Raw genomic sequence first — 24628 nt, 5'->3', positions numbered from 1 at the left:
AATTGACTGATTTGTTAAAATTACACTTTAATGAGGTTACAATTACATAATAATATTTCTACTTCAATTCGTTTTTTTTAATATAAACATAACGGTGGCTGTCATAAAAACTTGATGGATTTATTCAAACAGAAATTAAACATAGAAGAACAGTAAAATTTATAATGAATATGTTACATGGTGCATATATTTAGAAAAATACCCCTCTCACCAGTTTATTTTTCCGGTTGACTAATGAGTTTATGGTCACCGAATATTTTTCTGAGGTAAATGAGACAGGATACAGATCGTAAGGTTGTAATCTTTCTTTTAACTTACCTTCGGATGTTTAGTCATGTTTATTTTGTGCTGAAACTGGTATTAAAGCGGAGGAGATGATCAGGTCACGTGCGCCTCGCGCTGCTGCGTCTGTTGAACTGAGGCTCTTCAGCGATCTGTCACTTCACATTAAACAGCGCCAAAACGGCATTTATTGTTTAAATACTGCAATACAATGGACAGAATTTGAAATCTGAGAGTTTGTTTCATATTAAAAGTACCAAAGCACAATGCTTATTGCGATATATTGGATGGGAAGTGCCCTTCAATGTTCCATCCATTAACTGAAAACAGCCTAGAATAATCGATTCTTGGGATTTAAGAATCGATATCGTTCCGTAAAAATGAGAATCGATTAATATCGAGATATCGATATTTTTTACCCAGCCCTACTAATTTTATATCAGTTGAAAATCTATTTTTTTTAGAGAACACTAGCATATTGATGGCCTCAGAGCAAAAAGCCACAAAAGTCAAATTCAGATCTCACCTTTAAATAGAATCCACTCTATGGACTATTTCTCATGTCATTTTCTATTAATTACTAGGAAGTACTTGAAAAATTGTACTCTTGGCCTAGATATTCAGATTTGTTTCAAAACATCAGATTCATTCACGCAGAAGAAATAAAAGGTTCCTTTACAGGTAACTTGAACTTTTATGTTTCAATCACAGATGTCAACCGAGAGCCAACAATTTTTAGTGCTCGGCCCTTTTTTTAATTATTATTTTTTAGGAACAAAATGGTTCATTATCAAATCTATATTTTTTATGCTTTTTGCTAATGCTGCTACCATAAGTACAGATAATATAAAAGATAATGTAAATGATCTGACTCATTTGCAGACCATTTACAATCTCTTCTTGCCCGTGCCATTCAATAAAAGCTGAAAAAAAAAAGCAAAAATAAGCAAAGGTTTTATTGGCTAGTACTGTGTGTGTATATATATATATATGCGTCTTTCCCAAAAAGACTCATGGCTGTATTAGATCAAAAGGGTGCTTCTACTAAATACTGAGCAAAGGGTCTGAATACTTAGGACCATGTGATATTTCAGTTTTTCTTTTTTAATAAATCTGCAAAAATGTCAACAATTCTGTGTTTTTCTGTCAATATGGGGTGCTGTGTGTACATTAATGAGGAAAAAAAAATAACTGAAATGATTTTAGCAAATGGCTGCAATATAACAAAGAGTGAACAATTTAAGGGGGTCTGAATACTTTCCGTACCCACTGTATATATATATATACACACTATGAATGTTTGTGTATGAAATGACAGTTTCAACAACATTTGTGAGGACACATTTATGAGCCATCCTTTCATCAGAGTTGTATCAACAAAAATCAACATATTCTGACAAGACTAGTTTTTCTGTCCCAATCTGTCAAGTCTGTATTTTTCTCACACAACATCTGTAAAACATTCTGTGATTGCTGATCCCAATGGTTTTCCACATTTTTGACCCAGCCAACCCTTTGCGCACTAATCTTCTGCATGCTGCACTTTTCAATATGGACGGCATCTGACAAAAAAGTAATATAATAATTTAACTATATGAAACTTTTAAGACTGGCCATTTTAATCCCAGCCAACAAATCCAGGTTTTAAATGTTTTATAAACATTTCTTTCTTGGTTATATGAAGGTTGAGTGAACATTCCAGTTTACGTCGGAACATCTCTGAACGTTCTGAAACAAGTAGTAGCTACCATTTTAAAAAAAAGTTAGATGAACATCCAGCTAAAATGTTTCAGAAAAAAAGTTCCATGAATGATGTAGAAAACACACACTTCCACCTCTGTAATTAACATGATATTAGTCCTGTTTGAATCAATACATAAAATCACAGACGTTGTGGGGGAGATAAGAACTGTAACTAAAGGTTATTCAGAAAACCATCCCCTAGTCCTATCCAAATAGAGCTTTTAAGGGGTCAGCTCTATCCTCATTAGTCTATGTGACAGTTGCTGCATGCATTTACGCAAAGCAGTGTCAAGTCAAACATCCATTCCCCCCCCCCCACATATAACATTTAACTAAAACCATGAGTAATGCTGGCACTGCTTTGCGTCAGGTCTCTGCGACTTGTATGTTCAACTTTCGTGCATGAGAAAGTTCTCGCCATCTGCGATAAGCTGTTAAAAATTCTGTCTGTATAAGTGCTAGAGTTTTCGAGCATCTGATGCATAGTAGGTCTTGCTACCAGTTCTAGTGGGTGGCGATTCAACATGCCAGGAGGGTGAGCTCCATCATCTCAGAGCGAAGCATGAATCTTAGTTCCCAGATCAATGACACATCAGCACAAAGTGACAATTAAGTGCCAGAGAATCGTGCAAAAAGATGCTTGTGCGTGTCTGTTCTTGTTAATTGCTTTTAATGAGATACATGCATTAAGAACAGTGGATATACTCTTGAGATTTGTGCATTGCTACTTTGACCATGCAAGCAGTAACGTCTGTGATTTTGGATTCACAACTGAAGCAAAGGCTAAAGCTCTATTTAGTGCAGGAAAACAAGCGTTCACAAACTGGTAAACAGCTACAGTTTTCAGGTAAGTGCCATAAACCCAGAGGGATTCAGCACAATGCAGATAAGATGAGCAGGGAACAGATGGAACGTGGATGTGGCCTGTGCATGAACATGGTGCCGATGTACGCACCTCCTACATAAGCCTGGGACTGTTAGCATGGAGATCTTCCAGAACATTCTTGGCATCAAGAGGATCTAGTCACCATCTGTCTCCCAGGACAACCTCCCAACATAGACCTTCCCCGCCTCCTGCCACCCCTGTGTTCATCAGCACAGAGATGCACAGACGCCTGTCAATGAAATTCATGGGCAGTTTGTCTTGGGTGAGCAAACATGACCTTAAGACAATTCTATGGATATACTCTTGAGATTTGTGCATTGCTACTTTGACCATGCAAGCAGTAACGTCTGTGATTTTGGATTCACAACTGAAGCAAAGGCTAAAGCTCTATTTAGTGCAGGAAAACAAGCGTTCACAAACTGGTAAACAGCTACAGTTTTCAGGTAAGTGCCATAAACCCAGAGGGATTCAGCACAATGCAGATAAGATGAGCAGGGAACAGATGGAACGTGGATGTGGCCTGTGCATGAACATGGTGCCGATGTACGCACCTCCTACATAAGCCTGGGACTGTTAGCATGGAGATCTTCCAGAACATTCTTGGCATCAAGAGGATCTAGTCACCATCTGTCTCCCAGGACAACCTCCCAACATAGACCTTCCCCGCCTCCTGCCATCCCTGTGTTCATCAGCACAGAGATGCACAGACGCCTGTCAATGAAATTCATGGGCAGTTTGTCTTGGGTGAGCAAACATGACCATAAGACAATTCTATTCGGATCATCTGCACCACCTGTTAAGTCTATGAAAACAGATGACGGCATGGTATTGTTAACTGGAGACGTCCACTTCGCCAGACTTGTGTGAATCAACAGGAAGAATTACTAAACGCACACACAAAGCGCAGCCAGAAATGAGGCCATTGATGAAGAACACAAACAGGAGTGAATTCGGTTTCAGTGTGAATGCTTCAAACCGTTCAATACCAAATTGATTCTTAAATGGGGACGCAAGGCCCTGTTTTTGTAATTTGATTGCTCGTAAGCTCTTTAAAGCGCAGCCAGAAATGAGGCCATTGATGAAGAACACAAACAGGAGTGAATTCGGTTTCAGTGTGAATGCTTCAAAACGTTCAATACCAAATTGATTCTTAAATGGGGACGCAAGGCCCTGTTTTTGTAATTTGATTGCTCGTAAGCTCTTCATAAAGTAGGTTTTTGGTTCACAATGACATTTTACCTTTATCGATCTAATAAGAGCCTCCAAAATTGTATACAGGAATAATGTTGAAATGGCATGCCATTTCAGTTTTATCTTGTTTTGGATAATGTTTCAAACTTATTTTGATACACCTAACTGTAAACAGTAATGAATTGCATTTTTTGTGTAATATTATATATAATTAGGAAAAATATAATTGGTTTAGTTAGATATTAATAATATTATGAAACTGTAAATGAAGTTAAGCAATACATAAATACAACAAATAACATTTTAATATTTATTATATATTAGAAAATGTTATATGTCTGTATTAATGGTAAATTTGTTCAAATGAATTATTTTGTTGTTGCATGTACAAAACATCATATTATTGTACAACTACAATAGAATATATTCAATTCACAGCACCTTCATTAACTGAATAAAAATATCAAAAAGAAAAAAAAAACAGAATGCACATACTTTTTATATCACTTTGTAGATGTACAGTTAAAAAATATTTTTGAGTTTTAAGCATATTCAATTCACAGCACCTTCATTAACTGAATAAAAATATCAAAAAGAAAAAAAAACAGAATGCACATACTTTTTATATCACTTTGTAGATGTACAGTTAAAAAATATTTTTGAGTTTTAAGCAAAAAAAAAAAACTTATTAGAACACAACTGACATAATTACGTAATTATGACTTCCCAACTAGACAAACAAACTTTCCATGAGGTCTTGAAAACACCTCGAGTAGCTACTATGATGCAAAGATGGCAGCATCTATAATGGATATTTCACTGGCCGAATGTGCTAGTTCAACAACAACTGCCATTGCGATTAATGCCAATGCTAACAGATCACTTTCTCCAGCTATATTAAACCACTTTGAGACCATTTTCACTGTGGAAATCCAGTGTCAATTAAATAAATACAGCAATCATACCTCAAATCTGAACAGTACAGCTGAAAATGAGCGTAAACCCCCTTTTGCAGCCTTGGCAAATTTGCACTGGGGCAAGGACAGGGAGTATGCAAGGCACCTGGTCTCGAAATCAATCATTAGCATGGGTCGAGGGCGGTAATTAGGCGTTCAGGAGGGAGTGTGTGGGACGAGGTGACGAGGAGCAGTTAATGAGGCCACGGGCTGGGGAGGGCTGAACGGCCGGCACCGCGGGAAACTTCACACACACGCCGCAATTATACAGGCACAGTACACAAACATACGATTCAACACCCAAGGAGGTCAGGCTGAAAAATGTGCCGTAACATAGATGACAGTGTAACAAAGCTTTGAGAACTGAGGCGCTATTTTTGTCTTGTAGTAAGCAAGGCAAAGGAATGGCCTGTCCTTCTGGAAGACCACGGAAAATGCAAATTAGCATTGTGCTGTAGGCCTAATCTCTTTGTACTATACATCATTTTAAAAATGTTTTAGTTTCTTATATTGGCTTTTTTATAAACAAACAAACAAATAAGTATTTCATAATTTAGCAGGCCCATTACAGTACCGAAACAGTTTATCATGCAAAAAAAGTGAACAAAACTATATCTAATATTAAACCTTTAAATTTAATTATTACCTTGAAATATTTTTTTGGATGATTTCTTGCGATGCGGTTATCAGATATTCAAATATATTAATTATATATTTATATATAATTAGATTCAAATATAATTATATTTTAAAACTAATAATACCATTTCTATATTACTACTAATAACTATAATGGTAAAATAATTAATAATATAATAATAGTTCCAACACTTTCCCACATTTTTAAGCAATTTTGAGTAAATTTAGGAATAAGCTAAACTGGCAATAAATGAACCACTAGATATTGGTTGACTTTTAATAGTAATACCATAGCATATATCAAAGTACCACAGTATTTTTGAAACCAGAACTGTTGCCTACCGTTTACTGTTTTCTAGACGACTGGAACATGGAGAGCAATAACATTTCCTTAACCTTTGTAGCCTCTCTCACCTTTGAATTTACAAAAGACAAAATGCTCCAAAGAATGAAGCTTGAAGGCTTATTAAATCTACTAACGTAACAAAGACTGAAGCACACCAACTGTTTTCAGGAACAGATGATATGTTAACTGTGGAGTGATGAGTAGGTGTATGAATTAGCCCTCGAGTCTCACTTCGAGTCGGAGAGGGAAAGAGAGAAAAGGTGTGACTCCAGCACGGCAGCGGAGGCATTCGAGACTTCACCGACTAACTCGAATCAAAGCCTCACACGCGGCAGTGCGATCTGAAGGCAATGATGATTTTCACTTGATCAAAGCGAACGTAACAAAGACTGAAGCACACCAACTGTTTTCAGGAACAGATGCTATGTTAACTGTGGAGTGATGAGTAGGTGTATGAATTAGCCCTCGAGTCTCACTTTGAGTCGGAGAGGGAAAGAGAGAAAAGGTGTGACTCCAGCACGGCAGCGGAGGCATTCGAGACTTCACCGACTAACTCGAATCAAAGCCTCACACGGCAGTGCGACCTGAAGGCAATGATGATTTTCACTTGATCAAAGCAGATCATGCAAAAGCGCAGCAGCTCCGTGAGTTCTTCGGAAAAGCTCAGAATATAAAGTGAAAGTGTGAATATAAGCCTGCTCATTAGGATTTTCAACAGGTTTGAAAATTCAGACAATTAAATAAATATGGTTTAGGATTTAGATTATTGCAGTGCTCTGATAAAAGCGGTGCTGTACTGATATTCCTCATGCATTAACGCTCTGCAAGTAATTAAGACCAAACTACTTAACATGCATGTTCCATTTAAACTTTTTTTTGTCGATTATTTCAGCTTTTGGGTCTGAAAATGTTATACTTCTTAAGAATTGTGCAATAAACACTATGCACATTCATTCTATCTATCTGGGTTTATCATTATATTATATTTAATATTAAAATATTATTTAATATTATATATTTACAGTATAAAGTGTATATATTATCATGACAGTTTTCTCTTTCTTTTAAGCATTTTTCATATATTTTTATGAAGTGCCAGACAGTTTCGTTTTGATTCTACTATAGGCTGGCTTTTCAGGATAAAAGGCATATCAAGCTCTCAGAGTGCATTAGTACATTAAGATCACAGTCAGCTCTGTAGCTCCAGCTGATGTGATTAAACTATGGTTGATGTTCAAATGAGAATCTATATGGCTCCATAAAGATCAAATTCATGCCTCACAAGCTGAAACGAACGTGTATATAGCAACATATTACAAACATGAAATGAGTAAAACGGTAACGTACACTATTGTTGAAACTACATTGACTTGAGGTTTCTGGTTATTAAACATGTAACACTTGAAAAGTTGGCTTTCAAAGTCACTTTCTTTCAGGTCCTGATGGCCAGTGTGAATTTATCATGGCTCAAACAAAATATGTTCAATAATTCAAACTTGCATGTACAATGTGTTGGTGCAAAAGCCAACTTCCCATGCAAACACTCACCGAGCGCCTTCATCACTCTGGCTAAATCTTGCATGATAAGAAATGAAAAAGCAACTGCGATTTCAGGGTCATACACTTATAAGAACGTACTCTAGTTTGCGATATATTTTTCATGAACTATGTACATTTTGCATTGGTTCCTGAAGTTTATACAAGCATATTTAAAAGCAAGAAAAGTTTCTGTTGACGTTTGCAGAATTTTTCAGACCAGCAAATACAGTGCTGCCCTAACCTATTTGAAAAAAAAAAATATATAATCATGATACAAGATGTGGAAAGAGAAAAGCAAAGGCAGTTTATTTAAACTGTTTTTACAATTTTCATCCAATCAGAGAGCAGGTTCCACCTACAACATTAAAGATTACGACCTATTTGTGGAAGATAACCTTCTAGCTACTTACAATCTGAAACCCATCAGCATTTAACATTTTCGCCTTACAAATGTGATAAAAACATTATGTGATATCTATCTGGAGAATAATGTTCTGTGGAAATCAATAGGGTGAAAAATGTCTTCATGATGAATACAAAACTGTCCAAAACAGAAACACAGACCACAAGCCAAGCCATGGAATACTGTGTGCTCCAGGACAGCGTCACTGCCTGCAGGTGTCATGGAAGGCCTCCAGAGTTCGGAAGTCCCTCCATGTTGGAGGAAGGCCCTCCTGCAGGTACTTGCCACAGCGTTGACACGGGGTCTGGAAGAGCTTGATGTAGCTCCTCAACCAGGTCTGCTCAAAAGAACAACACACAAATATTACAATTTGACAGAAGTGCTTTTTATCCATGATCTGACTGGTTAAAACCTCCAAAAACTAAACAGCACTCCTCATGTGAAGTCTGAAGTGACTTGAATTAATGAATCTTGGCCAAAAACGAAGCAAAGTACAAGACAGTATATTTTCCTGGCCAAATGCTGTAAAACTGTTGCGCACCCTCACCCTGAGCTGGCTGGCCACACTGCACTGGCATGGGACGTGTGAGAGCAGCATGAGGGTCTGTGGGCTCTTGCAGCAGTCACAACTCGACATTGATTAACAGCAGGAAGAGTATGTCTGCTTTCCTCTCTAACCCGTCTTCACTGGGCCGCTCAGCACAGTCGGGGTTTACCTGCACCTGTCAGGACGCATTGTCTTTCCTAATTCATCTGCTGGCCCAAACCACCCTCCACTGATTCCCTGTTATTCATACTCCAATTAGCACACACACTTCATCTATCCATCTATCTATCTATCTATCTATCTATCTATCTATCTATCTATCTATCTATCTATCTATCTATCTATCTATCCTGTCTACCTCTCATCCTGTCCATCCATCTATCCGTCCATTCTATCTATCTGTCTATCTACTCATCTGTCTGTCCATTTATCCATCCTGTCTATCTATCTACCAATCTATCTGTCCGTCCGTCTGTCCATTTATACATCCTATCTACCTGTCTATCTACCCATCTGTCTGTTCGTCTATCTATCTGTCCATTTATACATCCTATTTACCTGTCTTTCTACCCATCTGTCTGTTTGTCTATATATTTTTATCCATCCATCAGTCCATCATTTATCCATCCTATTTACCTGTCTGTCTATCTATTCATCTGTCCGTCCGTCCGTCCATCCATTTATCCATCCTATCTACCTGTCTGTCTATCTACCCATTTGTCTGTCCGTCTATCTATCTATTCATCCATTTATTTATCCATCCTATCTACCTGTCTGTCTATCTACCCATTTGTCTGTCTGTCTGTCTGTCTGTCTATCTATCTACTCATCCATCCCTTTATTTATCAATCCTATCTACCCATCTGTCTGTTCGTCTATCTATCTGTCCGTCCGTCCATTTATCCATCCTATTTACCTGTCTGTCTATCTATCCATCTGTCCGTCCGTCCATCCATTTATCCATCCTATCTACCTGTCTGTCTATCTACCCATTTCTCTGTCCGTCTATCTATCTATTCATCCATTTATTTATCCATCCTATCTACCTGTCTGTCTATCTACCCATTTCTCTGTCCGTCTATCTATCTATTCATCCATTTATTTATCCATCCTATCTACCTGTCAGTCTATCTACCCATCTGTCTGTCCATCTATCTATCTACTCATCCATCCATTTATCCATCCTATATACCCATCTGTCTGTCCATCTATCCATCTACTCATCCATCCTTTTATTTATCCATCCTATCTACCTATCAGTCTATCTACCCATCTGTCTGTCCGTCTATCTATCTATTCATCCATCCATTTATTTATCCATCCTATCTACCTGTCAGTCTATCTACCCATCTGTCTGTCCGTCTATCTATCTATTCATCCATCCATTTATTTATCCATCCTATCTACCTGTCAGTCTATCTACCCATCTGTCTGTCCGTCTATCTATCTATTCATCCATCCATTTATTTATCCATCCTATCTACCTGTCAGTCTATCTACCCATCTGTCTGTCCGTCTATCTATCTATTCATCCATCCATTTATTTATCCATCCTATCTACCTGTCAGTCTATCTACCCATCTGTCTGTCCGTCTATCTATCTATTCATCCATCCATTTATTTATCCATCCTATCTACCTGTCAGTCTATCTACCCATCTGTCTGTCCGTCTATCTATCTATTCATCCATCCATTTATTTATCCATCCTATCTACCTGTCAGTCTATCTACCCATCTGTCTGTCCGTCTATCTATCTATTCATCCATCCATTTATTTATCCATCCTATCTACCTGTCAGTCTATCTACCCATCTGTCTGTCCGTCTATCTATCTATTCATCCATCCATTTATTTATCCATCCTATCTACCTGTCAGTCTATCTACCCATCTGTCTGTTTGTCTATCTATCTGTCCGTACCTCCATTTATACATCCTATCTACCTGTCTGTCTATTCGTCTATCTATTCATCCATCCGTCCATCCATTTATCCATCCTATCTTCCTGTCTATCTGTCCATCCACCCATCTAACCTATCTACCTAAAAATATTTTTATGAAGCAAAAAGGACCTTGAAGCTCTAATTTGGAGAGACTGAAGACTGGTGATGGGTTTTTTAGGTTCTAAATAAGCTGTCCTGGGGATGGCCTCGGAGTGAAGTGCATCAACTGTAGGGTTTAAATCCGTGTACGGGAGAAAGCCGACGATTCCAGCCATGATCAGAATAGCTCCGCATTGATTTTACGGAGAAGTAATCAATCTCTCCTCTCTTTTCAAAGCGTAGAGCAGAGGTCGGCAGACTATTCAAAGACAGACCAGACTCAATGCTTAACATCCCACACAAATATACAAGCCATGATAAGGTTAACTTGTGAAGTTATTAAAGATTTCAAACACAAAATCAAAAATTTTTTTTCCTGGGCGGAGTGTGATGCCATTTTATACATTTGGAAGATACTTTTATTCAAAGTTACAGTATTTACACAGTGCACTCAAGCTATCGATTTTCAGTATGTATGTTCCCTGGCAATCGAACCCATGACCTTGATGTTGTTTTTGCCTTCCTCTACCAGTTGAGCTATAGTCTTGCATGCATTCTTACAATGTGGAAAACCTCTCATTAAATAGCACCACACAGCCAAAAGCAGAAAGTAATAATTGCATGTAATTGTAATAATGCACAATGCCATTAGAATTTTAAAAGCAATGTACTATACCCACCATGAAGGAGCGAACTACAACATCAGGCATCTGGGGGAGCTGGTAATGCAGAAGGGCTGTGGTTGCATGATCAGTGACCTGAGAAAAAAAAAAGATCACTGAGAAACACAACAGAATGTGTACTGCGACTACATTAAAATATGACTGCCCACATTTACAAAACCAAAACAAAATATGAGGAACCAGTTAACAAAATTGCCATAAAGACATAAATATATTTTACAGCCAGTAAGACATTTATGGTCTGTAATTGGTGGTAGAAAATGGTCATGTGAACTAAACTATAACTGTTATGGTGTCAACCACCTTGATTAGCATTCTAATAGGATTTAAATTAAAAAAAAAAAAACATTGTTTTGAAAGTGTAGGATATGATTATGGTTAGATTTTCTTCCAATATTTTGAGCATCGTGAACAAGTGAGCTGCTCTGCCTGCTACAGTATTTCTTGGCTAAAGGAAAACACAATTACATTTTTTCAAATAGTAATTTTCCAAGCCAACTACAAGATTTCCCAGTACATTTTACATGTGTTTTACAGGACTGGGAAGTTAGTCATCAATTTTCCAGGTTTTCCAGGACACGTGGAAACCCTGTTATATGTGCACAATTGTCTAAATCCAAAAATATTCGTTATTTTCTTTAAGCAAAATATATGTATTTATATTTCTTTGCATACACGAGCACACATTTGAAGAAATCCTAATTAAAATCAATTTTCAGATCAATCCACCTACATTTTTAGATGAACTCCTCAGTCCAACTTTGCTGAAGAACACCATAACTTTACTACTTTCCCTAAAATCCCATCTTCCATCACTAACATAATTATAGAAAGGGACTGAAAACGAACCACTTCAATCTCCCGTCATCGTTTCATTAGACTGCCAATGCTGACCAAAGTCCTTATGGGGAACTGTCTGGTTAATACCTCTCAATATTGATGCACCATGGGAAAAGACACTCAAATGGTTACTATTGAAGTATAAAAATCAAAAGTGATGCTTTTTTACAAACACAAAAAACATCTGTGGGAAAACTATTGGACAGCGGGCAAGAGTAAAGAACGATTAATTAAGCGAGTATGGAAAACGGGAATACAGAAGTGACAGCTGGGAGGGGAAGATGAGAGGCGGCCCGTCCCTCCAGTTTGAGGCAGCCTGGGTTCAAGTTAGTGTTCGCAGCCAGAGAAATAAAGAAATAAACAGGTCTGTGCTTTGATCAGCCCGTGCAGATACGTGAAGCTCAGTTACAATGCGAGCGGGTTCTCGCAACCTCTCGCTTTAAGTTCCAGGCAGCTCGTCATGCACGTTCTCTCTCCTTTGAAAGGAAAGCAAGTTTTTCTCCCCCTCTCTCTCTCTTTGAAAGGTGCATCCGCATTAGCAAGACTACGTAGTTTCATCTGCCCCAGAGCGGACTGCTCTCTAATTCCAGCCTAATGAGATTCTGGGAGGGTGGAGAGAAGGCAACTTGAGCCCAGATGTTTAGGGGGCTGTCAAATGAGGGCGAAGTGGCTTGGAGTGAAATGAAATAAAATAAAAAAAACACAGGGACAAATGATGTCTGAGGGATGAAAGGCAAGGATTGGCAGTGGAGAGGTGACAAGAAATGCTCCCATCATTGAGAAATCTCATTAGGATTTCACGAACACATGATTTGAATTCATTTATTTATTTATCACACGGCTCAAACTCAATCTGAAAGACAACCACAGGATCATTTAATTAATGTTCCAAAATTTCCCAACGTATGATATGGGTAATGAGAAAGAAATGCTCTGTTGATTAAACTGGGGTTTGCACTACCAGTGCTGCAGAAAGGCCAGTAATGTGACGTTTTTAAAATTTCAGTATCGACTTGGTAAGAAAGTACTAATAGCCTAATTTTGACAATAATCAAAATGATTAGTTAACAAGTTACGGAATTACTAAAATACTTCTCTTAAAATTGACCAATGGATAGAAGGTTGGGAAACACATCGGTGCTCACACTGTCAAAAGTCAGTAGAGATGCACCAATCCTGATTTTTCATGGCCAGTTTTTTTTTTACAAGCAAATGGACTGATTCTGATACTTCTGATTTGTTAATATTTATTTTTTTTTTTTTAATGCAAGAGATAAGATAGAATGAAAATATGAGTACGTGAACAAGATGTTTTTTTTGCTCCATTACAGGCCGAAATCTGTAGCCATTTGAAATGAGAGGCAACCATTGCATTTTAATCACAATCCAAACAAAGATGCTGCATACATGAGCAGTTTCTAATTTAAATGTGATTCAATTAGATGTATTTTCAAAATCTGAAGCAAAAACAGTATGGTCTGACTTTAGCTTTGTGAAATTATGCTACGTAAAACTTCTCGGCACAAAACAAAAACAGCAGATGTTTGTTGTGATGCGTTTGCTGGTTCACTCACCTTTTGAAATGCCTGATAGTTGGACTTTGACCAGATGTCAAGCTAAAAAAAAAAAAAAGACAGAAAAGTAAACATTACGCAATGAATGCAGATGCTTATTCCCTGGTCACAAATTGATTAAAAATAACATGGTACCCAAATTTTCTTAAACTCGCATCCCTTTTTAAACTATTACGGCTACATTCCAAGAATCCATTTAAACTCTAAGTGAATGCCTTTCATCTGTGTAGATCTGGATGCTCCTGCACTCCCTACACTCCACTTTTCACATTCAAAAGTGGTTTAGCTCCATAAAGGATAAAAAAAACACGATAAAAAGTACCATGGTAGAGGTACTCTGTGTGACAAGCATGTTTGTTTTGCCACACATTTCCACAGTGAATATTTTTTTAAATTAAATAAAATGCATATAAACAATTAAAGACTAAGAAAAAACATGCTTTTTGGGCAGAATTCTTCAGGATGATTTCTGGCTGTTTGTGTAAGTGTCTTCGGATTGATTTCTGCAGTTTAATTCTAAATAAGCAGTTAGAATTTTTAACATCCAGAAAGAGCTCATCTCATTTTAAAACTTCTTAAATCTATAATGAATTGGAATTAATTAATTAATTTTTGTTTTTGAGGAGCTGCGTTGATGCATACTGTATCAACTGTTATTTTGCTTACAAGGATCGTGTGATCAGTCAGTGAGTGGTTTTAAAAGTGTTTTAGCATGCGTTGGGCTCCATGGATTCTCACTAAAGAACATGTCTTTGTATTTTCATCAATTTAAAAAAACCTCACTGTGAAACATGTTCCATATTATTGCCACATGTGAGAAGTTGGAGTGTAGGGGTGGTCTGCCTTTTGTTTGGTTACATTTGCTTCTGTACGTTTATTTTATTTTTCTGCAACCCAAGGTCGTTACTCCAGTTTTTTCCTACACATGCCACGCCGAATTGAGGCAGCAATTAAAGCAAAAGGAGCCCCAAGTATCGAGTACATGTACAGTAAATGAACATACTTTCTAGAAGGCCAACAATTCACTAAAAAATTTTTTTTATTGGTCTTATGAAGTATTCTAATTTGTTGAGATAGTGAATTGGTGGGTTTTTGTTAAATGTGAGCCAAAATTATCACAATTAAAAGAACCAAAGACTTAAACTACTTCAGTCTGTGTGCATTGAATTTATTTAATACACGAGTTTCACAATTTGAGGTGAATTACTGAAATAAATGAACTTTTCCACGACATTCTAATTTATTGAGATGCACCTGTATATTCTATTATTACCCCATTACACCTTAGATGGGACATTGTAAAAGAGTCCAAAAATCTCAGAGGATATCCCATTTATTGTCTAGAATTTAGAATTCAAATATTAAATTTAGAATATTAAACCTAATCTACAATTAATGACTCCAGGGTGTCCAGAAGTCAAACTAACAAAAGTCTAGGAAAGCAAAAACCTCAAAACCATACACTCTAAAAATGGGTTAAATACAACACAGTGCTGGGTAAAATAGGGACAAACCCAGCAATTGGGCTGTTTTGACCCAGCGGTTGGGTTAAATGTGTAACCCAACCTTCTGGGTAGTAACCCAACCGCTGGGTCAAAACAACCCAATTGTGGGGTTTGTCCCTATTTAACCCAGAACTGGGTTGTATTTAACCCAGCATTTTGAGAGTGTAATATTACATCAAGTAATATAAAAATAAAAGCCAAATTGGGCAAAAAACAAACAAAGCTTGATTAAATGAAAGAAAAGTCCATCCCTACACTTCAACATATCTCGTGATCCCTAGCATGGTTATAAGACTTGCTAGTCGTGAAACACTACAGAGCTCAAGACTTTTAAACCAGCGCACCAAATGAACACCCCTGAAGGTGGGAAAAACAAACTCACCAAGACCTAGGAAATAATGAAATAAAGGCAGAGGCACACATAAAGAGTACAGAAATATTTGCAGGACTTCTACACTTCATTTGACAGTTTAAAGGTCAGTTCAAACAAGCCCTGTGTCTGATGTCAGGACTGTTGTTAGGGGGTGAAAAATCCCATCGCTAATCAACCCGTTGAGCGAAGGTCATCAGAAGAGTTTTCAAAGACGACAACAAATCAAATTGTTCTCTGATTCTAATATCAAACAGGCCCGGTGTCAGCATTTATCAGAGAAATCAGACTCCATCTCCCCTCTGTCCTCTAACCCACCTCCACACACTGTTGCCCTTTGAAGTAAAAGAATGCTAGATCGCAAATTACCCAAGAGATGTCTGAGATAGTCTTTGAAGCCCTACTTTGATAGCATAGTTTCCCTTCTCCTACCCCTTCCTCTCTTTTTTTTGTGAGTGCTTGGAGGTTCAGGCGGGCTCTGTTGGGCCTCTTGCATGTGGTTTTGGTAAACTATGCGGCATCATTAGAATTGTAAGGACCAGAGAGAGGGCTGTCGATATTCTGCCCTGAATCGACACCTCGCACAGTCCTAAAAAGACCTCTGAGGTTGATTCAAGGGCAGGAATTTTCTGCAGCGTTTCAGATAACTGTAAAATAAAATAAAAACATATACTGTATCCAATTTAATACTGCGATGGAACTGAAAAGAATGCAAAGTTCGGGCAGAACTTTTCAATATGTGTTGCTGGCTGTTTGTGTCCTCTGGCAGACTTGTCTCCATCCTTGATGAGGCCGATGACTGCAGTGTCGTCTGCGAACTTCAGGAGCTTGACAAAGGGGTCTTTAGAGGTGCAGTCATTCGTGTAGAAGGGAGCAAATAAATATGATTTTTTTTTTTTCTATAGTATGAGAAGCAATATTGTGTTCATTTTAAAGGGGTCATATGATGCGATTTCAATTTTTCCTTTCTCTTTGGAGTGTTACAAGCTCTTGGTGCATAAAGAAGATCTGTAAAGTTGCAAAGACTAAAGTCTCAAATCCAAAGAGATATTCTTTATAAAAGTTAAGAGTCAGCCACACCTACCTAAAACGGCTCATTCTAACACGCCCCCACATATCTACCTCACTATCTGGGAAGATTTGCATAACACCGCCCAAATGTTCACGCAACGAAAAAGAAGGCGTAACTTTTATTCTCGCTGTAGTATTGTTGCCGCCGCCGCCATGCTGTGGAAGCGCTGTGTGCTTCGTTGTGAAAGCGAAACTACTTTGGTCTTCCAAAAGAGGACGATATCTGCTTCGTCATGTCTGGAGCTGATATGTGCTGGTTGCTGAGGAAATACTTCAACTTTGCGCTGTGATCACCGGATCGGCTTTCACCGTGGATGAAGCGGAGTCCAGCCCAGGGTCGTCACGTGTGGTTGCCGCAGGCATCACAATATGGTAAGGGACGTAACATTTCCGTCACACGCTTGAGGAATTCGGCCAATCACAACGCACTGGAGCTGGCCAATCAGAGCACACCTCGCTTTTTCAGAACGATGAGCTTTGTAAAAATTCAGAAAGGCGGGGCATAGAGGAGAAAAAATAATGTACAGTATGTGGAAAATAATGTGTTTTTTGAACCTTAAACTGCATAAACACATTTTATTACACCAAATACACCAAATAATTTTCTTTTTAGCAGCATCATATGACCCCTTTAACTCTTTCTTCCATTTTGTATCTTTGGGTTAGCATACTTCATCTGGTACGAAGACTCTTTCATTTTCAAACATAAGAAAACATTTCTCGCAAATATGGAATCTGCATCTGAAGTGGCATTTAGAATTATTTACAGTTTAATGCAGCTCAGACATGGATGCATTTAACCAGCAGTTACAAATGCATAAATAATGTTTGATTTAAAAAATAAAACATTGATTATTGATATTTGAAAAGATTTAAAACATGAAAGTTATTTGAAATGTGAAATTAAAGCCGCCAGTAGGTGGCAGCAAGTCACTGCTAATGAGCGAGTCATTGAGATTATATCGATTCATTCAAAAAGGTTGATTCATTCAGGAATGAAACATTTGACTGTTTTCATGAGTGAGTCACTGAATCATTCATTCAAAAAAACGATTAATTTAATAACGCGTGTCGCTCAGCTGGAACTATTTTCATTGGTGAAATACAGCAAAAACAGGCATCTAAAATGTAAGCAACTTAATACTAACTTTATTAAACTTGTATAAATTCAATATTACATTTGTTTTCATGCTGATATCTGGAGAAAAACAGCACTCATAGTGTGATATAGAGTAACTATAATATAAATATAAAAGACATACAGAGATATTTTGCCTCTTATCTTGAATCTTATGGGCAGTCTAAAGTGAAAGTTGACAGAAATATTAAAACTCAAGTAAAGTACAGATTCTCCCAAAAAATACTTAAGTACTGTAACAAAGTATTATACTTAGTTACATTGATTACACCACTGAATATACATCCTTTATGGGATTTAGCCACAAATTAGATGTAATATTTTACTTATTGATCTTAATATATCTTGAAAAAAAAACACCAAAAGTGCAATAATATTTTTAAGATGAATATACATATTTCAAGACGTAAAATACATAGTTGCAAAAATAAATCCTAAATGCATGGTAAAAAGTTTTAATATGACCTTCATAAACAAAAATAAAAAGTTGATTTGTTTTTCAATAAACAATTAACCCAAATGTGCCCGTAAAAATATTTATTCAACCACACTATCTTTATTAATGAATTACTATTAACTTGTTTTTGAAAGGTTGAGCTTCCTTAAAGATGAGCATATATTTAAACTCAATCTTGTTTCTGTCCTCTGTACTGTGTATTTATAGCAGACAAAAGTTAATAGTTGAATATAAATCTCTAGCCATCAGTTAGACATGACATTTTACTTATTGATCCTAATATTGCTTAGATAGACATTAAACACTTTAACCATTGAAAATAAAAAAAAATTATTTTAATAAAAAGTTTTATTAAAAAAAGTTTTAATGTGTTTAATATTGTATTTATGGCTAGCTATATTGGAATAGCCTATACAACAGAGAACACCTGTGCGAATACTGTATTCCAAATGCAAAACTCTCCATTAATACCAGTAATATGTATCATTAGTATAAAATATCAGCTTTGATCTTTTTTTTAATCACTACTTAATCATTACTGACAAAACTTTATCAGAAAATAATTTAATTTGTATTCATTATTTTTTATATATCATTAATTTTTATTTTCAATTGTTATAATTATTATTATTATTTTATTTTTTTTACCATAATCCGTCAAATAAAACGTTTATCAACAACAATTTGGCCCACTACTCCTCTGTTTAAAATGTTATTGAAAAACTTGTATTTTTACAAAAATAGTCACAATACAGTGTGAACTGGAAAGCATACAGTTCACAGTATGCAAGTACTTCATTCCAAACATATCCCTCATCTTCATTCAGCAAAGAACTAATGTGTTTTTACCGCCATAATGAGAGTGGTACAGATATCCTGGTACACTGATATCATGAAACTGTGGAGGTTAATATGCAATTGCTCACCACACACGCTTGGACGCAGAGGCCCAGCGGCACACAGCACAAAGCACCGGTCTGGCAAGCAGTTCAGAAGATTCACAATTGCTGCCATAATTAACTGTGATCAAGGATCTCCGCAGCTTTGATGGCCACCTCATATTAGTGTCACCAAAGAGTGTTCAAACGGTGCGGCTTTCGCAGAGCCGTACAGATCATTTCAGAATGAATGAGAGGACGCTGCTCAACCTGACACGGGGGACGTGAGGATAGAGAGTATCGCATACGTACATGCTCTTCATGTTCAAGAGAGAGCCGAACACATCATGTGAATTATTGAATAGCTGTGCTGAGACTTTTATCAGTAGCTACAAATCCAGGGATGTCACATCCTTACCTAAGCCAGAAGTACTCAAGCTAAATTTTAAGGTTCAACTTGAAAGAAATAAACTAGACTTGAACATGTAATGAAATGAAATGTTTTACCTTTCCGTCCTCCGAGTATACATTCTCATGATAACCTCTGACAATCGTGCGGTCAATGAAAAGGCTCCTCATGACCACAATGGCTTTCAAAACCTTCCCCAGGGTGACCTGGAAAGAAAAAAGACAACAGAAGATAGGTTGAGTGGATGAGACAGATGGAATTTGAGCATTTCTTCAACTATGGCCACTTTTTGCCCTCTTGCGTTCACAAAAATACCAAAAAAGAAAGAAAGAAGCCTTCCTTAAAATAAATTTTTTTGTGACTTTCTTCTAAACCATTTTTCAGAAGCATTTTTCTTAAATTATTAATTTTGTTGTGTTATGTCTGATAATATTCTGTGGTGGAAATTACATTTTAAATAAAATTGCCACCTCATTTCTCTTGCTAAGGAAAATTTATAGCTAGATTTTATGTAAATTAATATACACAATTAAATAATATTTTCACATTTTTGGATTGTTTGACAAAATTACAGCTTGTCTGTAATTTACCAATTTAAAAATAATTTTAAAAAAATTTATTTAAAAAAATGTGATTAAAAATAAGAATATCACAAAAATAAAAATTATTATATATATATATATATATATATATATATATGATTTAAAAAATGTTTGTCAAATATTTAAATTACATTTAACAATAAATATTGAAATACTTTATTTCATACTTTATTGATAAATATGCAGTAACATTTTGATGATGATTTAAAAATTTTAAGACTGAAAATATGCATAAAATGCACAAAATTAGCAAAAATAAATGATAGTCATGGTAAAAAGTTTTAATATGACCTTTAAAAACAAAATGTAAAAAGTTTATTTGCTTATTTGAATAAAAAAAAATCACTTTTGGGACACAAAAGGGCCCGTAATTAATATTTATTCAACCAAAATATCTTTATTTTACAGTTGAATTGCGAATCAAAAACAGCTGGTTTGACCAATTTTTTCTCAATGATTAAAAAATACAGCGCAAAACTCATCTCTTCCGAGAATAAATTTTTTCCTTCATGCCAAAGAAAGTTCACACTTCAGCCTAAAACCATCTGCTGTCAGGAGGGGTTTCGCTTGAGTCTTTTGGCTTAAGATGGGTTTAATCTGAGGCAAAGGAGGAAATCCCAGTCCAATTTTCTTAAATCCTCACATTCACTTAGGTTTCACGCTACATACACGACAGATATGGTACAACATGGACAGAAAGAGGGGTGAGGATCTCTAAACCAGCCCCTCGATATTTGCCAAAGCTGTTCAAACATCAACACCGTCCCACGAACAAAACAGCAATGCGTTTCGCCTGAGCCCCACTTGCTGAATAATTTATGTATCAGGCACAGTGAAGGATGCTCGGTAAGCCTGGGCCATCTTAAATTATTAATTTTGTTGTGTTATGTCTGATAATATTCTGTGGTGGAAATGACATTTTAAATAAAATTGCCACCTCATTTCTCTTGCTAAGGAAAATGTATAGCTAGATTTTATGTAAATTAATACACACAATTAAATAATATTTTCACATTTTTGGATTGTTTGACAAAATTACAGCTTGTCTGTAATTTACCAATTTAAAAATATATATTTTTTTAATTTATTTTAAAAAATGTGATTAAAAATAAGAATATTTCAAAAATAAAAATTATTATATATATATATATATATATATATATATATGATTTAAAAAATGTTTGTCAAATATTTAAATTACATTTAACAATAAATATTGAAATACTTTATTTCATACTTTATTGATAAATATGCAGTAACATTTTGATGATGATTTAAAAATGTTAAGACTGAAAATATGCATAAAATGCACAAAATTAGCAAAAATAAATGATAGTCATGGTAAAAAGTTTTAATATGACCTTTAAAAACAAAATGTAAAAAGTTTATTTGCTTATTTGAATAAAAAAAAATCACTTTTGGGACACAAAAGGGCCCGTAATTAATATTTATTCAACCAAAATATCTTTATTTTACAGTTGAATTGCGAATCAAAAACAGCTGGTTTGACCAATTTTTTCTCAATGATTAAAAAATACAGCGCAAAACTCATCTCTTCCGAGAATAAATTTTTTCCTTCATGCCAAAGAAAGTTCACACTTCAGCCTAAAACCATCTGCTGTCAGGAGGGGTTTCGCTTGAGTCTTTTGGCTTAAAATGGGTTTAATCTGAGGCAAAGGAGGAAATCCCAGTCCAATTTTCTTAAATCCTCACATTCACTTAGGTTTCACGCTACATACACGACAGATATGGTACAACATGGACAGAAAGAGGGGTGAGGATCTCTAAACCAGCCCCTCGATATTTGCCAAAGCTGTTCAAACATCAACACCGTCCCACGAACAAAACAGCAATGTGTTTCGCCTGAGCCCCACTTGCTGAATAATTTATGTATCAGGCACAGTGAAGGATGCTGGGTAAGCCTGGGCCAGGTCTGAATGCTGGCAGGGTGGTGACGGTTCTTTTTGTAGTCCCTCTGAGGTTTTCAGAAGCCACTAGATTTGACCCCACCACTGACTGTGAAGGGGAACACGCTCAGGTGGTCTGAAAAAAGACGGACAACGGCGACCAGCGTGACAAAGGTCAGCTAAAATAACACCAGAGTGACAAAGTTTGACATAAAAAGAAACTAAGAATCAGAAGAAATGAAATATCAGTTCATTTGAGATTCAGAGGAGAGTTTTCAGCTTCCTCTGAACTCAGTTTTTATAAATGCCAAACCAATAATGCAATATGGAGGGGACAGCTATTATATAAAGGGATTTTAGTTTGGCAGAGCTGAATGTACTATCGTGAAGTCTCGCTACAAAGAAAGCAAGAAAGAAATGAATTAAAATGAGATTTCAGAAGCATTACAATGGATGGATTGCCTGGCAGTCAAAGAAGAAAAGCAAACATGTCACTGAAGTCCAGCCAAAGAGTCCAGTGAGGTTCTATGCATACACATAAATAAATATATGAATAGGAAATTATTTGTTGTTTGTCTGAAAGAGCTGATTGCAAACACAAACCATTTCCGTTGAAGGAGATGCCACTGCCATAGACTCCCACACCTGGTAATTGGAAAACTTTTACGGAAGAGATTGGGTCTCATTATGAGAAATGGAGATACACTTTCTTAGACTTCATTACTGCATGTAAATTTGGTCTCCAAATAGATAAAAAGCACTCCAAGTAGGCTTGCTGCGATAGACAGTTTTCGGTTTCGGTGTTAAGCCGCAACACCGGTTACGTCATTTGCCTACCGTGGCACCGCCCCCACCGTCGTTTAGATTTTTTTATAGAAACAAAAATCATTTAGCCTAGTTCAGTTAGAGGACAAACACTTTTAAAAACTAAACGCTCATTGCAGCGTGCCGAACTATGCACAAACGACAGTGCACCACAGAGCATGAGTCAGATTTTATTTTTCACGCGAGGAGAGTGAGTCGAGCTGACTGACAAGAGTAAGGTAAGAAAGACAAGACGATGGCAGAAGACTGTTTAGAAAGGAAATGCAAAGGCGCCTGTTTGGCAATATTTTAGATTTTGAAAAGCCTATTGACAAAGTTTTTTTAAACATTCGTTTCTTATTTATTTGGTTCCACATTGTTTGCTGATTACTTTATTTAAACGTTGTGTATTTTATTTATTTTATTTTACGTCAAGGTGTATATGCCGTGCCTCCAAGCTTTCTTATTCATTTTGCTAATAAACGTTCTGTGTTTCTTATTTATTTGGTTCCCCAGTGTTTGCTGATTTTCAGTTTTATATAACTATTTAAACTTTGTGTAGCCTAAGTAATTTGTTATTTTATTAGGCACATATGGTGTATTTTTATTCGTTTTGTTAATAAAAGTTCTATGAGTTTTACGTTGTTGTTGCTTGAACTGAATCAACACCGAATTGCCGCTAATTTGAAAGTGAAAGTAAGATGCGCACGGCGCTTTTTCAAGCTATTTGAAAGCCAAGAAATCAGAGGAAAAGAGGGAAAACTCAAATGAACAATTGCTTGACGCTGAATTGTGGCAATTCAATTGCCGCTAATTTGAAAGTGAAAGTAAAATGCGCACGGCACTTTTACAAGCCATTTGAAAGTGAAGAAAAGAGGGAAACTCAAACGAACTAACACCCCTCCCCCCCCAACCCCAACGTGGTTGTCCCACGTTGATTAACCGGTGAGAAAATGTCCTCACCGTCACAACCCTAACTCCAAGTAAATAAGTTCCAACCTAATTTCTCTTACAACCAGTGTTATTTTAGTATTATATTATGTACTATTATAGTATTATCATTTTGAATGATTTTTTTTTATTAATTTCATATTTTTCGTTTTCATTTTTGTTTAAGTTTAGTAATTTTGTCATGTGCTTTTTAATTATTTTTTATTAGTCAGTTTTTATTAATATTTCTATTTAGCTTTGATTTTATTTCAGTTTGTTGCCAAGTTTTAAGTTATTCATCAAATATTAATATTTTTCATTAAGTCAGCTTTATTTCAATGAACAAAAATGATTTTTAATAGTTTTAGTTACAATTACAACACTGTTTAAAACACACAGTACTGTGGCAAGTCAACATCATATTATGATGGTATGGTAATACTATGAAGTATACTATGGCATTTCATTTTCTACTACATATTCATTTATTGTTTCTAAGCAAGATACTTTATTCTACACTTCAGAGTGTTTTAGGGGAAAATGTCTTGAGATAAATACATATACATGTACAGTTAGCATGCTGAATTAGTGCAAATAATTGAGGTGATACTATGGTACTTCTTTGGCCTATTCTGTAAGTTTCAGAACTAAAGAAAAACCAAGCACTCAGAAAGAGTAATATACTGGGAATACAGAAAAAAAAATTGCTCGACTAAAGAAAGGAAGTCATAAAGGTTTGGAACAACATGAGCAAGTGAAATATTTTTTTGTAAAATATCCCTTTAACACCACCACATCAAGCAAACAAGAGTGTACAGATATCTAGTACATGGAAAACTGGTAAGTTCACACACACACACACACACACACACACACACACACACGCGC

At 36.2% G+C, this 24628-nt stretch overlaps 1 protein-coding gene across 1 annotated transcript in view; it reads right to left on the bottom strand.

Moving 5' to 3' along the window:
* Positions 1-7883: 7883 nt before the first annotated feature.
* Positions 7884-24628, bottom strand: part of LOC107557205 (mediator of RNA polymerase II transcription subunit 27) — a 61299-nt gene continuing 44554 nt past the window's right edge. The window contains exons 5-8 of the mRNA XM_016240541.1: positions 19596-19703; positions 13670-13711; positions 11253-11330; positions 7884-8322 (exon numbers count right to left, since the gene is read on the bottom strand). Coding sequence (XP_016096027.1) covers positions 8188-8322; positions 11253-11330; positions 13670-13711; positions 19596-19703 — 363 coding nt within the window. The 3' untranslated portion in view covers positions 7884-8187. The remainder of the gene's footprint in view (positions 8323-11252; positions 11331-13669; positions 13712-19595; positions 19704-24628) is intronic.

The sequence above is a fragment of the Sinocyclocheilus grahami genome, unplaced genomic scaffold (genome assembly GCF_001515645.1).
Source record: "Sinocyclocheilus grahami isolate Dianchi unplaced genomic scaffold, SAMN03320097.WGS_v1.1 scaffold592.1, whole genome shotgun sequence".
NCBI classification, from domain to species: domain Eukaryota; kingdom Metazoa; phylum Chordata; class Actinopteri; order Cypriniformes; family Cyprinidae; genus Sinocyclocheilus; species Sinocyclocheilus grahami.
This window is presented reverse-complemented; position numbering and strand designations above follow the sequence as displayed.